Source organism: Streptopelia decaocto (genome assembly GCF_964273445.1).
Source record: "Streptopelia decaocto genome assembly, chromosome: 7".
Taxonomy (NCBI): domain Eukaryota; kingdom Metazoa; phylum Chordata; class Aves; order Columbiformes; family Columbidae; genus Streptopelia; species Streptopelia decaocto.
The window spans coordinates 33,685,045-33,704,540 of NC_138661.1; the positions used below are offsets into that span (position 1 = coordinate 33,685,045).

Here is a 19,496-nt window from a genome sequence, read left to right on the forward strand (position 1 = left end):
GGATGCATCTGCGGGTGCTGAGGGAGCTGGCTGAAGTCATTGCTGGACCGCTCTCCATCATCTTTGCCAAGTCTTGGGAAACGGGAGAGGTGCCCAAGGATTGGAGGAAAGCAAATGTCACTCCAGTCTTCAAAAGGGCAAGAAGGAGGACCCGGGTAATTATAGACCGGTCAGCCTCACCTCTGTCCCTGGGAAAGTAATGGAACAGCTTGTCCTTGGTGCCATCTCAAGGCATATCAGGGATAAGAGGGTTATTAGGGGCAGTCAGCATGGCTTTACCAAGGGGAAGTCGTGCTCGACCAACCTCATTGCCTTTTATGAGGACATAACGAGGTAGATAGATGATGGCAGAGCGGTGGATGTGGGCTACCTTGACTTCAGTAAAGCCTTCGACACAGTCTCCCACAGCATCCTCACAGCTAAGTTGAGGAGGTGTGGTCTAGACAATAGAGTAGTGAGGTGGGTTGCAAACTGGCTTAAGGAGAGAAGCCAGAGAGTGGTAGTCAATGGTGCGGAGTCTAGTTGGAGGCCAGTATCTAGTGGAGTGCCTCAGGGGTCAGTACTGGGACCAATATTATTCAATATATTCATTAACGATTTAGACGAGGGAATAGAGTGTACTATCAGCAAGTTTGCTGATGACACTAAGCTGGGAGGAGTGGCTGACACGCCAGAAGGCTGTGCTGCCATCCAGCGAGACCTGGACAAGCTGGAGAGTTGGGCGGGGAATAACCTAATGAAATTTAACAAGGGAAAGTGTAGAGTCCTGCATCTGGGCAGGAACAACCCCAGGTTCCAGTATAGGTTGGGAAATTACATATTAGAGAGCAGTGTAGGGGAAAGGGACCTGGGGGTCCTGGTGGACAACAGGATGACCATGAGCCAGCACTGTGCCCTTGTGGCCAGGAAGGCCAATGGCATCCTGGGGTGTATTAGAGGGGGGGTGGTTAGTAGATCGAGAGAGGTCCTCCTTCCCCTCTACTCCGCCCTGGTGAGACCACATCTGGAATATTGTGTCCAGTTCTGGGCCCCTCAGTTCAAGAAGGACAGGGAACTGCTGGAGAGGGTCCAGCGTAGGGCAACAAAGATGATTAAGGGAGTGGAGCACCTCCCTTATGAAGAAAGGCTGAGGGAGCTGGGTCTCTTTAGTTTGGAGGAGACTGAGGGGTGACCTTATTAATGTTTATAAATATGTAAAGGGTGAGTGCCACGAGGATGGAGCCAGGCTCTTCTCGGTGGCAAACAATGATAGGCCAAGGGGTAATGGGATCAAGCTGGAACACAAGAGGTTCCACTTAAATTTGAGAAAAAACTTCTTCTCAGTAAGGGTGACAGAGCACTGGAACAGGCTGCCCAGGGAGGTTGTGGAGTCTCCTTCTCTGGAGACATTTAAAACCCGCCTGGACATGTTCCTGTGCGACCTCACCTAGGTGTTCCTGCTCCAGCAGGGGGATTGGACTAGATGATCTTTTGAGGTCCCTTCCAATCCCAAACATACTGTGATACTGTGATACTGTGAAGATCAAATGTTTTACTCCTCTTCGTTCCAACTGACCTTGCCCCGACTCTGTTCCACAGTTGTGTGAAAGATTCACTCTCCCTCTCTCAAATGACTGCAGCAGATGGGTATGTACTCCAAATAAGTAACACTGGCCACCTTCAACTCTAGTATGACAAAGAGTCTGGACACAGACTCCACTTCTCCAACAGCTTGCACTGCAGGGTTAATATTGTAATACGACTCCTCTCCCATGTTCTCTACATCCTTCCCATCTTTGTTTAAAATAAATAAATACATAAGTAAATAAAAATAACTTACTGATATTCTTCTGAAAGACTTAAATTCAAGATAGGTAAGGTGGTCTGACAGCTCCTCTGGCTCAAGGTGGTCAAAAAGAAGTGAGACTTTCCGTTTCTTACTGGTGTTGGCCTTTACACGCTGTGTCAGCTTTCTAGACCAATCCCTAGAATTTCTTTTAGACAAATTTCAAAACAGAATTACCCTGAGTTATTTTCTGAAGAGCAAGCTTTTCCTCTCTCCCTAATACAAAAGTGACATTGCTTTCTAGCCTTACTGTAATAAAAAATTAATTATTTGATTTCTAAACAGCAAGCTCTTTTCATGCATTAGAGGATATATGACAAAACATTATTATTAGTCTTTATTATATTGATGTAGCAGATAAGTACAACACAACTACCTTACTAAACAGCATGAGAATATATATATTGCACTTTCAGAACTGCTGTCTGTAACTTTGTCTTCATTGAACACACCCAGTGCTCCTCCATTTAATAATCCATATAGATTTCCTTGAGCAGCCTCTGAGTATGAACATTTGCCCATGGAGCAATGAAATTTCCTTGGATTTAAGAAACTAGATATCCACTTTCATAACCAGATATAAAATGTATGCCAAATTCTGCTCTGCTTTTGCCTGTGCATTTCCAACCAAAGTGACACTGTTATGCAATTCCATAGAACTCCCTTATTCTCATCTAATAAGGAAGGTTCTCTTCCCAAGAAAGAGCTATGTGATGTATAGCTCTTGGATTTATTCTTGATAGGACAAGTAATTTTGTAACTAAAATCACATAAAATAGTATAGAGTTTGACATTGTAATAAACTATATCTTCTGACTTACCTTGGTGTCAAAAATATCAACACCTTTTTTTAATCTCATCTGTTACCCAGTCAAAATGTATTCTCCTTTCTCATTTACTTCAAGTGATCTTTCAAAATCATTAAGTGTCTACAAATTTTCTAAGTTCCTTGGATAGAGTGAAATTTATCTAGCATAGAGTATCAGCGCAAAGTCTACATAGCTGTTAAATTCAACCTAAGCCGTTCTTGAAAGCCATTCTGTTCCTCTATGTAATATATATTTCATCTATGATAATGTATAAACTCTTCTACGGATAGATAACATATGCCTTATTAAAATTAACCCACTATAGGACTATTATCCTACTATACTGGAAAGACACTATATTTGAATAAAGGAAATTCAGAGCAAAAGTTTGTTTTCTGAGCATATTGAGACTTTGGCACTCACATTTGAGTTGTGTCAATTAGACGACAGTGTAACTCCTCACCATTAGCTTTAACCAGTTCTTGAAATTCCTCCATAGTTGTGGATAGTTTAGAGTCCATTTTGAACATAACCCAGAACTCTGTGATCCAGTACCTATTGCACATTGAAAACACAGAAATACAGAAATAAAGGTTTTGCTCTAATATCAGTAAGGCTGAAATTTACGTAGTTGCTCCTGTTTCTGAGTTGTATTTCTTCTTGACCAACTTCGGGGGATAAATCTTGGTTTTAGATTCTTTTGCTAATCTACTTTGATTTTATCAAAAATAAAAATTTCAAGAATAAAAATTAATTAGAAACCACCTGGCTTAATGCTGTATAGAACTACATTGCAAATATATATTTGCAATAAATTTAATATTAACATTTCTAGTTTCACATTATATCTAGATAATACGCATGCTGATTTTTCCTCATAAACTTCTAGGTAATTTTATATATTCCTTTAAAACCTGAAATAATTTGGTCTGGGCATCCAAAAACTGCACTATGCTAGTCAAAATTGTATCTCTTAATTGAAGAAAAATTTATCTGGGTCAGGATAAAGGCAGTTTAACAACTGAATGAAAGAAAAAAGCCAACCAACAGATTCACGCAGACTCAGTTCAAAACAGTGACCCAACAGTTCACACGCTGATTTCAATGGATCTGCAAAAAGTCAGTCCAGCCCTTTTGCTTAAAGCTGCCAAAGGGAACCTTGAGAGACTCAAGTAGTATAGCTGCTTCTCTTTTTAAAGTCAGCTTAAGATACGCAAAAGCATTCTTATGTATGGCACATGGATAGCTGCAAACTAAAAGATAGCAAGCAAGATTATTCTTACCTCACAAAATAGCATATCTTCACACACAGCATGGAAGATTTCTTTTCTAAAGCATTAAGATAGGTAAAAAGCTGTTAAGGAAAACCACATTCATTCACATATGACACGAAATGTAACATGCTTGATACTTTCCTACCTGTAAGCAGCCAAAAACGTTCTACTGATGGAATAAAATGTCAGATTAAGGTTTTACACACATATACAAAGTATATCTCAAGATAATGGCTATAAACTGAAAGAGAGTAGACTTAGATTAGATATCAGGAAGAAATTCTTCACCGTGAGGGTGGTGAGACACTGGAACAGGTTGCCCAGAAAAGCTGTGGATGCCCCATCCCTGGGAGTGTTCCAGGCCAGGTTGGATGGGGCTTTGAGCAACCTGGTCTACTGGAAGGTAACTGTGCCCATGGCAGGGGGAGGTGGAACCAGATGATCTTTAAGGTCTTTTCCAACCAAAACCATTCTATGATTCTATGAAGATCGTTAGCAAAAGTTTATTTTAGATATGACTACTATGAGTAATACTGATGTAGCTGCCCAAGTACTGAGTATTGTTAAGCAGCGAAATTATCCTGCTTTCTAGATGTGTTTCTTTGCAACATGCCTCAAAATTTCTAATAAAATTCATGCACTTGCACATCTCACTAAAATTTGAAACTCTAATACCAAGTTTATCAATTTCTGCTTTTATGAAGAAATCCTTTTCCATTAATTACAATTCACTGGAGCTTTTCCAAAAAAGATGCCATTTTCTCTTAAACATAGCCAGTTGTACAGAATGGTAGTGAAAAACGTGAAATGGTAGTGAAAAACGTGATATGCTAACTTCACTTTTCTAAATATGCAACAGTATTGATTTGACTTGCTGTGATGAATGGAAAGAAATACCCATATTTTAGTCTATTAGCCCCGTAAAACATGCATTGATATTGTAGCCAATGTGTTTTGAAGACATGGAAAATCCATTTGGAAAATGTATTATGCACATCTTCATTTTTCTTATGTAGATTACACACATATTTTCAGTGCTAAAAAAACATAACTTAAGGAAAATACCTTGTGGATCCTACCACAATCTAATTGAAATTAACTGCAGCCTAAAACTATCGCAACTGAGGGGACATACCATCTACAATTTAAGCACCCACATTAAGCGCTTAAATTAGGCTGACTACAGAAATAATGAGGTCTGAATAAGTTCCTAAATATTTTGCAGGGCCCTGAACCGAATGTCTAAAATTAGATGGCTTACAAATCATCCATAACCATTTATAATCACTCACATAATTTAGGGGATGGAAAATGGTGAAACTGGGACATTTACAAGTTTTTTTCAAAATACAAGAGCCCAGACTATCTGATCCATTCAAAACTATCATTACCTTTCAATGTCTTTACAGGGATCTATAGACAAAGTCAAAAATAAAGCTTGCAAAATATGCAAGTCTGATAAAAGTTTGAATCACTTCTCTGACCACAGAAAACATGACTTCTCAGAAATATGCAAGCAATTACTTTCTTCCATTTTCAAAGAGTGCATGAGCATGTTAAACACAACACCACACCGTAGTTGCAGCTTAGCACACTGCGTCTAACACTTGTGGCGAGAGAAGCAGCAGGACAGTCAGAATCCAACACTACAGTAAAGCTCTGCTTTAAATAATGCTACTTTTAAAAGCCAGTAAAATACAGAATTTAGGGGAAGAAAGGATTATCTAAATTAAATTGTACCAAAACTGGGTGGATATACTTCACATATCAGGTATGCTTCCTGTCATGTGCTCATCTAATCAAGAGTAAACATTCTGTAAAGTTGAGAAACCAGGTAATATATTCCACAATTAAAAATTCCTAAGGTAGACTTGTATGGCCAGTATGATCTAGTAGTTTCATTGTGAAAAATCTAGTGAGCCAGAAACACACGTTTAAGTCCATCCAGTCACCTCAAAATGGGAACAAACTGCAAGGAAAAGGTTATGATTTATTTCTGTGCATTGTACTTTTGAATGTGTGAGTGAGAAATATTTCTTGAAAATTTTCATCTCCAGATCATATAATCAGAATATTTTAAAAAATTACACTTTTATTCTTTGCTCTTCTACTTGTATAGCGGACAGAGAAAGATAACTGAAACTTAGGCCCAGGTTCACAGTACATAACTGAGGTGCCTACATTAATCTAAGACCTGCTATATACTCTCTCCATGGACAATGGAGAGTGATTTGTCCTAGTTAAAATCTGAAATGGAATTTCAGCTTTTTCTCTGTGGATCATAAGCTAAACCAACCAAACAAACAAAAAACCCCAACCCTAAACCAAACAAAAATAAACTATATAACCAAAAACTATAAAGAGCAAGTATATTGTTTAATTAGTGGAACAGTATACACCCATAGATTAAATATCCTCTACTTACCCATTTCAAAGTTGTCAAGTTATCTAATATTACCCTAACAGCAGGTAAATATTACAAAGGATATAGATCAATGAGTTTCTGAAGCATGTCTGCAGATGAGATGATAAACTGATGCATGGTCAGAATTATCTTTAGCAGCTGGTTGTTTTGACATGCATTTCCTTCTAAATCTGAAAAAAAAGAACACATATTCATACTGAAATCTTGGTGTACCTTGGTAAACAACTTGCAAGAGGCTTTTTCAGAATACTAATTCTAATCAGGCCTGTTCACCTACACTATTTCAAAGATAACAGTAACTTACTAGCTTAGGAAGTGCATCATCTTTCTGAAGAGAGCTATATAGTAACTATATTTCATCAACACGATTTGGAAGACCCTAACAAAAAAAAAAAAAAAAAGTCAAGAAAAAAAGCAGCTGTGTTTCAAATACACTCAAAATATCCAGATAATAATACATGATGCTCTCAGGCCAGCAATACACTTATATGTTTAGCTTTAGGCAGATGAGTTTGACCTTTGAAACAAATCAATGAATTGTGGAGTAAAAGAATTCAGTTACTGATCCATACCAGTCAGTCAGTGGCATGACTGAACTTCTCAAACAGAATGGTGGTTTTCTTAAGTGTTTGTGGGGCTTTTTGTACAACTGGCATAAACACCACCAAAATACATGCACAGGTTAGGATCTATAGCTAGACCCACGTGGAATGAGATATAACGTATGCAGAAGCCCAGAGATTAACCTACGCATACTCCTGGTGGTGGACCTAAATGTCCTTCCACATTTCCTTGAACTATGTGTTACAAGGATTTCACTTGAAGAAGGTTTTTAGACTACATATGTCTCCTGGGTCTTGTGGGTTTTTTTTTTCCACATTCAGAAAAGATCAAGGACATAAAATGTATCAGGAAGTTTAAAAAAGTTTCCATTTCTGTAACAAAAACAGTAGGGACAGTGTTTGTAAGTATTAATAGACAATGTTTTTCTATAGCCTGCCATGAGAGAACCTAGAGTAGTTTGAATTGGAATTAGACATCCTTTCAAACACATACAAAATATTACTTTTTTGAATAATCTTAAATACATTGTCCTCTATTAAGTTACATGTAGTCATCACTTAAAATAGCAATAACAGGAACAATATACAGAAATAATGCACAATAATGCAAAATGGAAGAGGTAGATGAAACAGTAGATTTGCAGCATATGAAATGACATCTATTACTAGAGTGGAAAAAAACAAAACAAAAAATTAGATTGCACAACACCAAAAATGAACGTGAAACAGCCCACTTGCAAAATAATATAAATCATGTTAGTCATTGAGCAAGACTTTCCATGCCCCATCCACAGGAAGGTACCAAATGTGAAGAAAGAACCCCAGAGCCCAGGGCTTTCCTTTTGAACAAAACATCGGATCTTTGGTAGATCTAACAAAGCCTGACTTCCTCTAGATTTGTCTCCTCTGTTCTTCACTCCACAATTGTCCTATTTATGCCTTTTATTACTATGCTGTCCCTGAAAGTCTTTTCCTTCTCTCCCCCACAACAACACCATAACTCCTCACTCGTGCTTACAGCTGTCGGCTGCACCAAAGCAATACATGCTGTGGTTGCATTGCACTGACTGGCCAGACAGCAAATCCAATCAAAACAATGCTGGGCTCACACAGCTGCCCCTACACCAATGTGGGCACCAATCTGGGTGTCTCTCTTCTACACAAGCAATTCTTTGAGATCCCTGCCTTTCCATCAAATCTAGTGTAAGCTGGCAGACAGACTGACTCTATTTCATGCAGAGTAGATGTAGTTTAGTAGGGAGGTTTGTATCACTCAGAGTGGCCTAGATCTGTAGTTTCCAAGTGAAGTTATTGTTTTAGCTGACTGAAGCCCTGAAAGCAGAGGACATGCTGGGTGTCATATATCTGCTGTGGGTAACTTCGTTCTCCTAGCAAAAGCATAAACAGTTTGGAGGAAACTCAATAAACAGTCTAGAAATATCTTACTACAGCCAGCCTCTCAGGCAAGACAAAGAGAAATCCTTATCAGTAAATTCTGGCAGAGTATATGTGAACACGCAGCAAGTCATTCAGCACTATTAAGCCCAGAATGAGAACTTTTTCCATGAGGTGATCTTCAACATTGAACATGAGACACCATTTTCTGAATCTACCTTCTGTAGTTACAACTTAAATTGTAAGGACCGGTTCTCCCTACAGCATTCTCGGGGAGCAGAAAGTCTGCCTGTCCTACAGCCCCACAGATGAGAGCAGTATAGACCCCAAGTAACCAAAAGTTCTTGAGCTGCCTTTCGACTTATACTACAAGTTCTCAGTTTAATAGCATGAACTGAAGTTTACACATTCCTTGTTTTTGTTCTCACATAGTTTAATTCATTACTTAAAGAATCTTTCTGGGATACAAACTGCCTAGATATTACAGCAGGTGCAATGAGGGCAAAACAGCAAAGTATTCAGCCAGAGAAGTGGGAAATTTGCAGAGGAAGGCTGGAATATCAGGAATCAATACTTATTCTTGCCTTTAGTATTTGGCATTTTGTACTCTTCCAGTGTCTTCAGGAAGAGTAAAATTATTTGAAGCCTTACACACAGAGGCCTGTATCAATTTTCATTCATTTTACAGAAGTTGGTGTTCTGCCAGTGCCTCCATCCAACAGCTCTTGTTTAATCAGAAAAGCAGTTCAATCTATGCTTAGCTTGGAAGCCAAATGGTTATGTGCACACATACAGCTGTAATTAAATCACCAGCTTTTCAGAAGTGCTCAATATAGATCATCTTCAGCTGACAAAGACGGCAAATAACTCTCACGCAGTTTCTCCTCTGTGCATATTCCAAAATCCTCTGCCACAAAACAACACAGGTACCATGTGGCACCACGTTCCAGATTGAATTTGTCCTCTAGAAAGGTCTCTTTTCCACTTTAAAAAGATGCAGAGCAAAACAGTATGTTCTGCCTACTGTTAGTGATTAGGTCAACACATGTCTGGTATAATATTGTCTTGCATAATAAAAGTGAATTTATGCTTCACAACATCCAGACCTAATTATCTCACAACAAAGAGAGACTTCATTATGACACATGCAATTATTTTGCAGACATTAAAGCGCTACTAAGTTTTGTGCTATCCATTCTCTCACCCAGCTAAAAGGCTCATCTCCGCAAAGGAAAACATTGTATTAGTGATGGTTTAAAAACCAGAATAAACACCCTGCTGCAAAAAAAAATCTTAAGGTTCTCAGTAAAGTTCAGCACTGAACAGCAAGCTTACATGGAATTGTAGCAGCATATGCTTTTACAAACACATGCACTATCAAATATTCAATGTTATCTTCTTGCCCAATTTTAAAAGGAAGCCCTTTTCAAGTGCATACACCATGATACAGCAAATGTTGCTAAAAAAAAAAAAATCTTGAGTCTGATTCCTCTTCCATTTGTGTCACAAAGTCATAATACAAAAAAATCAGTAGAGTTAAACTGGTAAAAACAGGCCTTGGGTGAGAAGAGACTCCAGCTCAGTTTTGGTTTCAGAACTGTCATTTGGTCTTTCCCATCTCTGACCACTAGAACACTTCTTTCTGGAGAGCTAACCTGCTAAACATAGCTCTGTCTAAGGAAGTAACAAAAATTATGGTAAATTATCTTTGTGCAAATGGTGGAGCCAATAACAGGGGTTTCCTGACTCTTGCAAGAGTGTCTCTGAATGCCTTTGCAGCATTCTCTTGAACCTCCAGCAGTTTGTTTTAAAACTTTGAGACTCCTTTTCACTTCCGTTTGTGTACCTGTTTCTAACCACACACCCTGCTGCGCGAAACCCACTGAGTGAATGCTAAATGAAGTGCAATGGGTGTGTTTCAGTTAGTCAATTTACCTTAAAGAAAATTGCAAAACATTGCATAAGCCTTAGCTTTGTTGCACTGCATCAAAATGCAAAAAATCCACTGGTTACATGCTTTTTCTCCTGTAAATGCCCTTATTGTATAATACTATGATGTTTTAATAAATATTCTCTGAAATAAACAAGAAAGCAGGAGTTGAACATACTTTTCCAGTGTTAACAACATAAGTGAATGAACAAAGACATTTAGGGCTAAATATTTTATTATCTATGTAGTAACACAAAGCCACTAAAAGTTACAACTACTAAAGTTTTATCACATACGTGAGACTCAGAACACACAAGGGTAAGAACATCCTAATCTAGGCCCATCAGGCACCCTATTGCATGACCCATTTGGTGGCCCCCTGTAGTCCGTGATTTAGAAAAAACTTGAGTCTTACTTATTCCACAAATAGTTGAAAGAATCAAAGCACTTGAAAGCCAATAAGTGAGGCTTTAAAAGCAAACTGCCTGATTTTCACCAGGTCCGGATGGCTACCAAGCCTGTGGAAAACATACTTAACAGAAACAGTATGCTTAACAGAGAAGATCGTTGTACTGAGAACTTCCCACTCATGAGTGCAATGATAAGGCAACAGGAAGAATGCCAAGGATGTTTTAACTGAACTGAATTTTGCAAGAAAGAAAACTTAGGTTTTCTAAGTCTAAGAGGCCTTTATTTCATAAGTTTTGTCTTTATTTCATAAGCAGGTTCCAACTCCATCACCTAGTGTTCCATTTGAAATTAATCAGAAGTGAATCACAGCTCACTGACATCACATGATCAGTGACTAAGCTACTAAGAACATGAATAACTTTTTGTAAACTCCTTAAGTCTACCAGTGGTTATCAAAAAGTAGCATCAAAAACAACGAAATGGCAGAAAGCATCAAGCAACTGCCAGGCAATGCCACGAAGTGCAAAGCTGAAGGTCCTGGGTTGCTGCTATACTGATGTGCTACACAGAATTCTTCAAAGTGCTTTTTTTCTGGTACCTTAAAGAAGACAGTGTGAGGATGGTATTATAAATGTCTGCAAAGATTATTAAAGCAGCACGTGATCTGAAAACTGGGGAAATTGTTGCTGCTAAGGTCTCAAAGACCTTGATGAAACACACAGACATGTATGAGACATGGAGGTACATGTGGGAGTCCATGCTAGGGTTTAGTGACTGCACTGAAACAGCCATAAGTCTCTGCACAACATGCAAGGTACAGTACTACAAGAGAACATTAGAATGTCTAAAAGAAATTGAAATAAATGTTTCATGAGTATTTCATTAGTACATCCTGGAACTTCCCTTCACAAATAGGAAATGCTCCGTTCCTCTTCAGCTTAAAACTTACACAATACACAATAGTCTTCTTACTACAGGCTTACTATTGCCACATTGAAATTTGGTACCCTATAACAGAGGTAGCCATCTAACTCTGTTAATTAAATTGATCACATTTGGTCAGAATCAGATTCATAAGAAGCCACCATCCTGCTCATCAGTTATAACACCATCACTGAGGGTCATTGTCCTGGTTTTGTCTGGGACAGGGTTGATTTTCTTCTCAATAGCTGGCATAGTGCTGTGTTTTGGATTTAGTATGAGAATAATGTTGATAAAACACGGATGTTTTAGTTGTTGCTAAGTAGAGCTTATACTAAGTCAAGGGCTTTTCAGCTTGCCAGGCTCTGCCAGTGAGGAGGTTCACAAAGAACCCGGGAGAGGGCACAATCATGACAGCTAACCCAAACTGGCCAGAGAGATATTTCATACCATATGACACCATGCCCTGTATATAAACTAGGAGGAGTTGGCCAGAGGAGGAGGGGTTACCACAGCTCAGGAACTGACTGGGTATTGGTTGATGGATGGTGAGCAATTGCACTATGAATCACCTGTTTTATATATTCTATTATTATTATTTTCACTTTCTGTCCTATTGATTTATCTTTATCTTAACCCATGAGGTTTACCCTTTTTCTGATTCTCTCCTCCATCCCACTGCACCGGTAGTGAGCAAACAGCTGTGTGGGGTGTTTAGCTGCCTGCCAGGTTAAACCACAACGGTCAGCAAGCAGATTCAACTTAAACTAGGGGGTTTACTTTTTGAGTTGGAAGTAGCCTCTATTTTTCAGTGACAGCTGAATGCTCTGTTGATGGCAGAAATCAGAGCTAGAAGCTAATGTACTCTATTCCCCTGCTCCAATGCAGAATAAGCTTCCTTGAAGACAGTATGCTTCAGAACCAGTTTAATTTGTTGTTAAAATTCAACAGCTACAAGAATTTCGCAGCCTCTGTAGGTGACTTATTCCCACACTTGAGCATCTCCATCATTGTTGAGCTCTCCTTACTATCTAAGCAAATACTTCAGGCAACTTCGGCAGCTTTAAACCCATTATGCCTGGCCCCTAGCAGACAGAATAAACATTCTCTTTCCCTTTTTAACATATTTTCTTTATTTAAGGATTGCTTACATTACCTCTTTTCTGAGCTAGGAAACATCAAATCTGTCTTTTTTATTTTTTTTCCTCAGAAACCAGGTTTTCTAGATCTCTGTCCAACTTTAGTGTCCTTTTCTGAACCCTTTGCATCTTGCACCTTAATGAAGCAAACCTGAATATAGTACTCCACAGGAGGTCTTAGTGTCAGAGTCAGAGTATTATTTTTAATGTCTTGTACATAATACCTTTATATATATTTTTTATCTATGTAAATGTACATATATAATGTGTATATATACATATATACATAAAAATGAGCACACACATCTCTCTTATCTCCTTAGAGTTTCTGTGATGGTACGTTAAGTCTTTTTCAGTTTCAAAACCCATCTTCACATTTAGATCCTTTTCTACAGAAATGCTGGATACCAAGGACTCTGTCGTACTCTTTTTACAACTGATTACCCTAAGTGTAGAACTTCGTGGCTGTCCTTAGTGAATTTTTCTTTATTTCAGATCATTATTTTAAGTACTTAATATCTTCCAGAAATAACATAAATTAATTACAATGTCCTTATAAAGATGACACACTAATTAAGTAAAAGCATGATTGCTTTAATTTTAGGTGCAGAAGAAGGCAGGTGGAATCCTGAGCTCTCCAGCTTACATTTACATCTATACAGGATGCTGGTGTTCCCTCTCATGCAACAAGAATGCTATAATTATTAGCAGAGAGCATGAAAATACTCAGGGAATTACACTAAAGTGTTTGGGTTTTTTTAATTGGCTTATTGTCCACACATGCTTGTAACTATTGAGTCATACATAAACTTATTTACACAAGTAACTGGTCTAAGGAGGAAAAACCTCCAAAATTAAAATGAGAAGACATTGGTATTTTTCAGGGAGGAAAGAATCACACTACTTTGTGATTCTGCACCAACAGAACCCTAAACAAGCCAAGTAAACATAGGTGTTGGAAGAAACCCTATAAACCTGACATTTCTCTAAGCCTTCAAACTCCCTGCAGAATGGGGTGGGGGGAACTCACTGCTGTTCCTCCAAGTACTCATTAACAATGCACATATATCCAAGACACAAGTGAATCTAATATGCATCCAAAAAGGATAATAAGATTGTTCTGTGTGAGGGTAGGGAACATTAGGGGAGAAAAAACCTCAAAGGAAAGCCATTACCCTCTCTCAGAAACAGCTTTTGGAAAGCTACATCTTGCAGAAAGAGCTCTGGGTGGGTAACTCTTTGAGACAAAAACAAGAAGATAAAAGCTCTTGTCAAGGGGAAATGGGATGATTTTGAGAAATTAAAATGTACTTCGAGAGAAACCAAATGAGGTGTGGGTGGAAAGCATTCCATTAGTCTTGAAAATTCAGATCAAGTACACAGAACAAGATAAAAACTTAAGACACACACACACACACACATTGTTCTACAGCATGTTTAAAATATTGATTTCAGCAAACTTAGATGGGAACTTTTAAATCAAATAAAAGTTTAAATCAAAAAAAAGTCTTTTTTTTTCAAGTTCTACAAAACATAACTTGAGCATTCAAGGTTTTATCAAAGCTGTAAGTCATGATACTGGAGCCATATGCAGCTTTTGAGCTGCAGGCAACTTTTTAATAATTCAAGTGTAATGCCTGGCAACACGGCTGTGCTGGCATAAGCACTGATGGATAAAACAAACAAGACTCCCAGAACAGAGTCAGAAACTTCCAAGGCCTATATTTCTATCTGACCACTGAACCCAGCTGCTTGCTTAGCACTTACTCATCTCACAACTGCAGTGTTTTATAATAAGCTTCTCTCTAACTGTGTGACTGTGTGACTGGGGCAGCCAGTCATCAGATGCAAGGAAGCATGAAGTCAGCCCCATCCCAAGTTTCAAACTGTAATGGACCAGCAGACATGAAAGCTGCTTTCCTCTCGGGGACTTGAAGATGTTGCAGATTGCTTAGATCCCTGTTCCCAGCCTTGATTTTCATTACTGGCGCGTACTCCAACTCTACTCCTGCTCTAATATTTCTGACTTACTGTTTCAGGTTTCCCTCTCCACATACCTCAGCTTCCTAGCTATTGCTCTAACTTCTGGATATATTTCTGGAATTAGTGTTTACACATGCTCTGGCAAACTAGCTTCTAACCCAGCAGTTGTGGCATGCCTTCTCACACTGCCCCACCAGCAAGTAGGCTGAGAGTGGGCAAGAAGCTGGGATAGGACATAACCAGGACAGCTGACCCCAGCTGACCAAAGGAACATTCCATACCTTATCATGTCCTGCTCAGCAGGAAAAACTGAATGGAAATTTGCTGGGGCTGCCATTACTCAGGGACTGTCGGGGCATCAGTCAGCTGGCAATGAGCAATTAGGCATTTTCACATCACATGTTTTTCTTGGTTTTGTTTGGGTTTTTTTATTTTTTTTAAATTTTGTCATTGTTGGTTGTTTTGTTTGGTTTTGTGTGTGTTTTTGTTTTTTTGCTTGTTGGTTTGGTTTTTACTTATAAAACTGTCATTATCTCAACCCATGAGTTTTCTCACTTTTTGCCTTCTGATTCTCTCCCTCACCCCACTGAGGGTGGGCTAAGCGAGCAGCTGTATGGTGCTTGGCTGGTGGCCAGAGTTAAACCACAACAGTTCATCCTTAGACTGAAATATCTCTTGTTCACCACAGACCAAAAAAAACGAAGTTTAGAAACCCCCCACAGCTTCAATCCAAACTTAAAACGTACCTAATCATCAGGTAGCGTTATCAAATATATGCAGACAGAAGAAACTCCCCAGTTGCTGATTCAAGCTACCTGCAGTATGCCAAAGTTTCAGAGAAACATTCCCACATGTGCTCAAGTGTAAGCTTTATTTGCCCCATTGTATCAGTTGATCTAGAAGAGAGCAAAAGTCTCATGCCTCCTAAGTACTATTGCAGGGCACTTCTTAATATTACTAATAAAGGTATCTGATAAATTTATATGTTATTCAACCTAAATCAATACTTTTTATTTTAATGTATACATTTAAAAGAATAACACTGTATACTGGAGATCAACATTAAGCACAACTGGTTCTCCTGGAGGAAGGAAGGAGACAATCCCACCCAGACCCAAAGTCAGTATTTTAAAGGTGAATCTTTTTCCAAAAAAAACCCATTAAAATATAAAATAAACTCTTGACATCTCACACTATTGCACTCTGCCAGAGGAGTTCCTTATGTCAAAAGAAAGATATTATGACATTTCTCTAAATGATCTTTAATCACAATATAGGTGGCAGGAGGCACTGAATTTTTCTTAACGTGACCTCTTTATATGTTTGAGTATTAAAACTGCAGTGTTTGGGGATTCCTAAAGTCATCTGCAACCCAAGTAAAACCTTAATAGCTCCCAACAGGTACTCTCTTCTCTTTGCTTTTTGCCAGCTGTTGCACTTGCACCTTCTTACCTCAGTAAGGGGGGAAAAAAGTAGTATCGTGTTTGGAAAGTTATCTTAGCTCTTCATCTCTAGCCTGTCCTGCATATCAGAAAGATCCACTGAACTATGTAACAGTCTAAGGGAAGACCCTTCTTTTTCAGATTTTTTAAAAAGCAATGCAAACATACCTCTTCACACTTGGCAATACACAGCAAAACACTGAGAGACTTCATGCTAAAACACACACAAACCAAACCAAATAACATAAAAAGTAAAATGCACAGGGAAACCTAAATAACTACTGACTTATTTCTTGCTTCAACTTCATACATAGATTGAGAGGAACAAAGAATTAAATTCAAACAACGTTATCAGGAGAATGAATAATTTTATACTGCTATCTAAGCTTTTTTGCTTTGCTAAATAAAAGTTATATTTTTTTTTTTCTGAAGTTATATTTAGAGGTATGAAGACAGAATTTTCTTACATATGCCTATGGTAAATATAAGTAAGCAGGAGACTGCTTTATATAGCAAAAAGCTTAAGTTTTCTTCATTATCTTTTAGTACTTATTTCTTGATTTTGGAAAATTATATTGAAAAGACTGAAGTCAAGCTAGCTAAATAGAACTTTAAAATATAGATAAAGATATCTAAAGTTTCTTCTCTTTGGGAAATTTTTTTTCCACAGACATCAGGCTAAAAAAGAAACCTATTTTCATTTTGGTACAATCACAATTAACTTTAATAGTTAGCTAAACAGCACTTAGTATTCTGCAGAGCAGTAACTACTTTTCTGTTCCCACAATGTCATGCATTCTACAGAGCAGTAATGACTCTTCTGTTCCCACAATGTCATTAATTGATCATTAGCATAGTTTCTGTTGCCAAGCAATACTAAAGTTTCTGCACTGTATTTGACCAAAGTGCACCCATATTACTTAACACACAATGATCAACAACATTTTAATATGGAACAACACCATGAACAAAGTGTAACTACTTTTGAGGGGACTGGAGACCTCAACATTCAGCCTGGGCTTCGGGGGTGAGGGGTGGAACCCTGCAAGTTTGGGGAGCATGAGGTAAAAACAAATGACTGTTCAGGAAAACTTAACAGAAAAAAAGTAAATTAACAAAGTTGCCTTCTGTGGGTGTGCATATGCCTTGAAAGATGTAACTGCTTTTGAGTCAGAATTCCATGGTAGAATTGGATATATGGTAAATTGGGTAAAAGGATAAACTCAGTACTTGAACTGTGATCATTTTACTAGTTATTGTATGTTTTAACTAGTCTGGAAGAATATACTTAAGCATAGAATGCTTTTTTCTAGATAACCAAAAGGGGAAACACTGGATAAAACTCAGATTTTCTGTATTTCAGAGGAGAAGATGGCTACTGTTATCCTAATGATTTCATTGTTTGTAAAATGGATGCAACAGTTTCCGGGCTCTCAAAGAACTCATAAGACTCAATATATTTTTGCATGATATTGATACAAAAGTGAGCTATAAAAATATTATCAGTTCACAGAACTAGACAGCTCTGCTAATGTAGCTACTTTTTATTCTAGAAAAAGTTAACTGTTATTAACTTGTACAGTCTTTGGCAGCTAGCACCTAAGAGGCAACCAGCACCAGCACCTTTGCCAGATTTCTGTCAAAACAATTCCATAGCATCTTTCATCCAGATCAATCTGGAAGTGGTTTCCAGCATTTCTAAGGTTTGTTTACAAACATCTCACTTCATCACATGTTGAGGCAACAACACTGCAGAACAATTTACATCACAACCTACTCTTAGACCTGGCTATCTAAGAGTTTTACAACCAGTAGAAGTAGCAAATTGCACTAGGTTCACGTAAATTCTATTAAGAACATTGCTAATCTTTGAGGTTATTATATTTTAACTTCTTTGAAATGTAGTAGTCATGGGTTTAATTTTTTTTTTAATTGAAGATTGACATAGTGGTATAAACAACTAACTCTATAGCAAACAGTTAATCATGGCTGAGCTTCCACATAGAATTATGCTACATGCTTTGGGAAATATTTTGATTGCTTTCCTAAAGCCCTTTACTTACATTTCTCTTAAGAAAGCAGACACACGGACACTGCATGGTGACATGCATTTAAAGATGATGTTTCATGATTTCTTTTTTCCACTGAGCACACTCATGTAGCAACTGAAGTGCCTGAATTGCCAGATAAGCATAGGTTTTCTGTGTGCTACAGTAAACATGTTTATAGTACTCAAATGTAAGAGGTGAATGAGTAAGAGACGATGCTCAAAAGTTAAGAACAGAAGTACCTTCATAATATTAAAATGTTGAGATCTTAGTGATTTCTCAGCTCTTAAATGTCCCTCAGACATTTTCAGGAAGCCACAAGTGTTTGTATAAATTTTAACTTTCAAGTGCACTCTTGGAATCATTTGTTTGGTAGTTCTAGGTAATGTTTATGAACTTTACTGCAGACAAAGCAAGGAGATAGTAAATTGACAGTATGCCAAACATGCATTTTTTTTTCCCAAATGGAACAATTTTTAAACACCTGTAAAAACAATTTAAACAAAACTTTTGCATGAGCAAGGAAAAGGCCTTCTGACTCTACATGGTCTAACCTCGAATGCCTGTGAAAATAATTCATCGAATCTTTGAAAGGTGCATTTCTTTAAAAAAATAAGCACACTTAAACTTTAGTGCAGATTAGAAAAAAAGGTACATTTATCAAACAAAGACAGTCAAAGGAAAGAAACAGGGACCTCTTACCATGTACAAATATATAGTGAAGATACAAATGGAAAAAAATATCTGCTAGAATAGAAACTGACTTGCTAACACATCATCAGAACATCAAGCTCACAGTAGCATGAGGATAGCCTAGAGTGAAAAGTGTTATGAACAATTATTATTTCATTTCTATAATTAGCAGATCTACAGAAAACAAATGAAGATATCTAGTGAACTGAACACTGCTAATATATTTTTCCTCTCTGATCTGTAACACTTTCTGGACTAAATTTATGTTAACGTGCATTTATGCAGTCTTACAAAGGTTAATATAAGAACAACTAGCAAAAAGCATGGCTGTGTGGCTGTGTTACTAAGCGTATGTTTTCCGTGTTCTACTGAACTGTCATCATTAAGTAGTTAATATGGCTGTGGACCGGCAAACTAGACCCTACTCTGTTGGTTTCAACAGCAAAGCCGATGGGGTGTCTTTACAAATAGCAACAGAGTAAGAGACAACACCATACTGACTTTCAGAGAACTGTCTGCCCGTCAAAAATACACTCTTTTCCAGGCATTTTATATACTAAAAACATGAATGCAGAGGGTTAAAGTCACTGTTCTACTTACAATTCCACTCCAGAATCACCTGGAGTGATGAACATTTA

The 19,496-nt window shown here is 37.9% G+C and overlaps 1 protein-coding gene across 3 annotated transcripts in view; it reads right to left on the bottom strand.

Moving 5' to 3' along the window:
* Positions 1-19,496, bottom strand: part of RASGRP1 (RAS guanyl releasing protein 1) — a 45,973-nt gene that overhangs the window by 19,377 nt on the left and 7,100 nt on the right. For all 3 annotated transcript variants that reach the window (XM_082059475.1, XM_082059473.1, XM_082059474.1), the window contains exons 3-6: positions 6,398-6,503; positions 3,918-3,980; positions 3,058-3,189; positions 1,820-1,973 (exon numbers count right to left, since the gene is read on the bottom strand). In XM_082059475.1, coding sequence (XP_081915601.1) covers positions 1,820-1,973; positions 3,058-3,189; positions 3,918-3,980; positions 6,398-6,503 — 455 coding nt within the window. The remainder of the gene's footprint in view (positions 1-1,819; positions 1,974-3,057; positions 3,190-3,917; positions 3,981-6,397; positions 6,504-19,496) is intronic.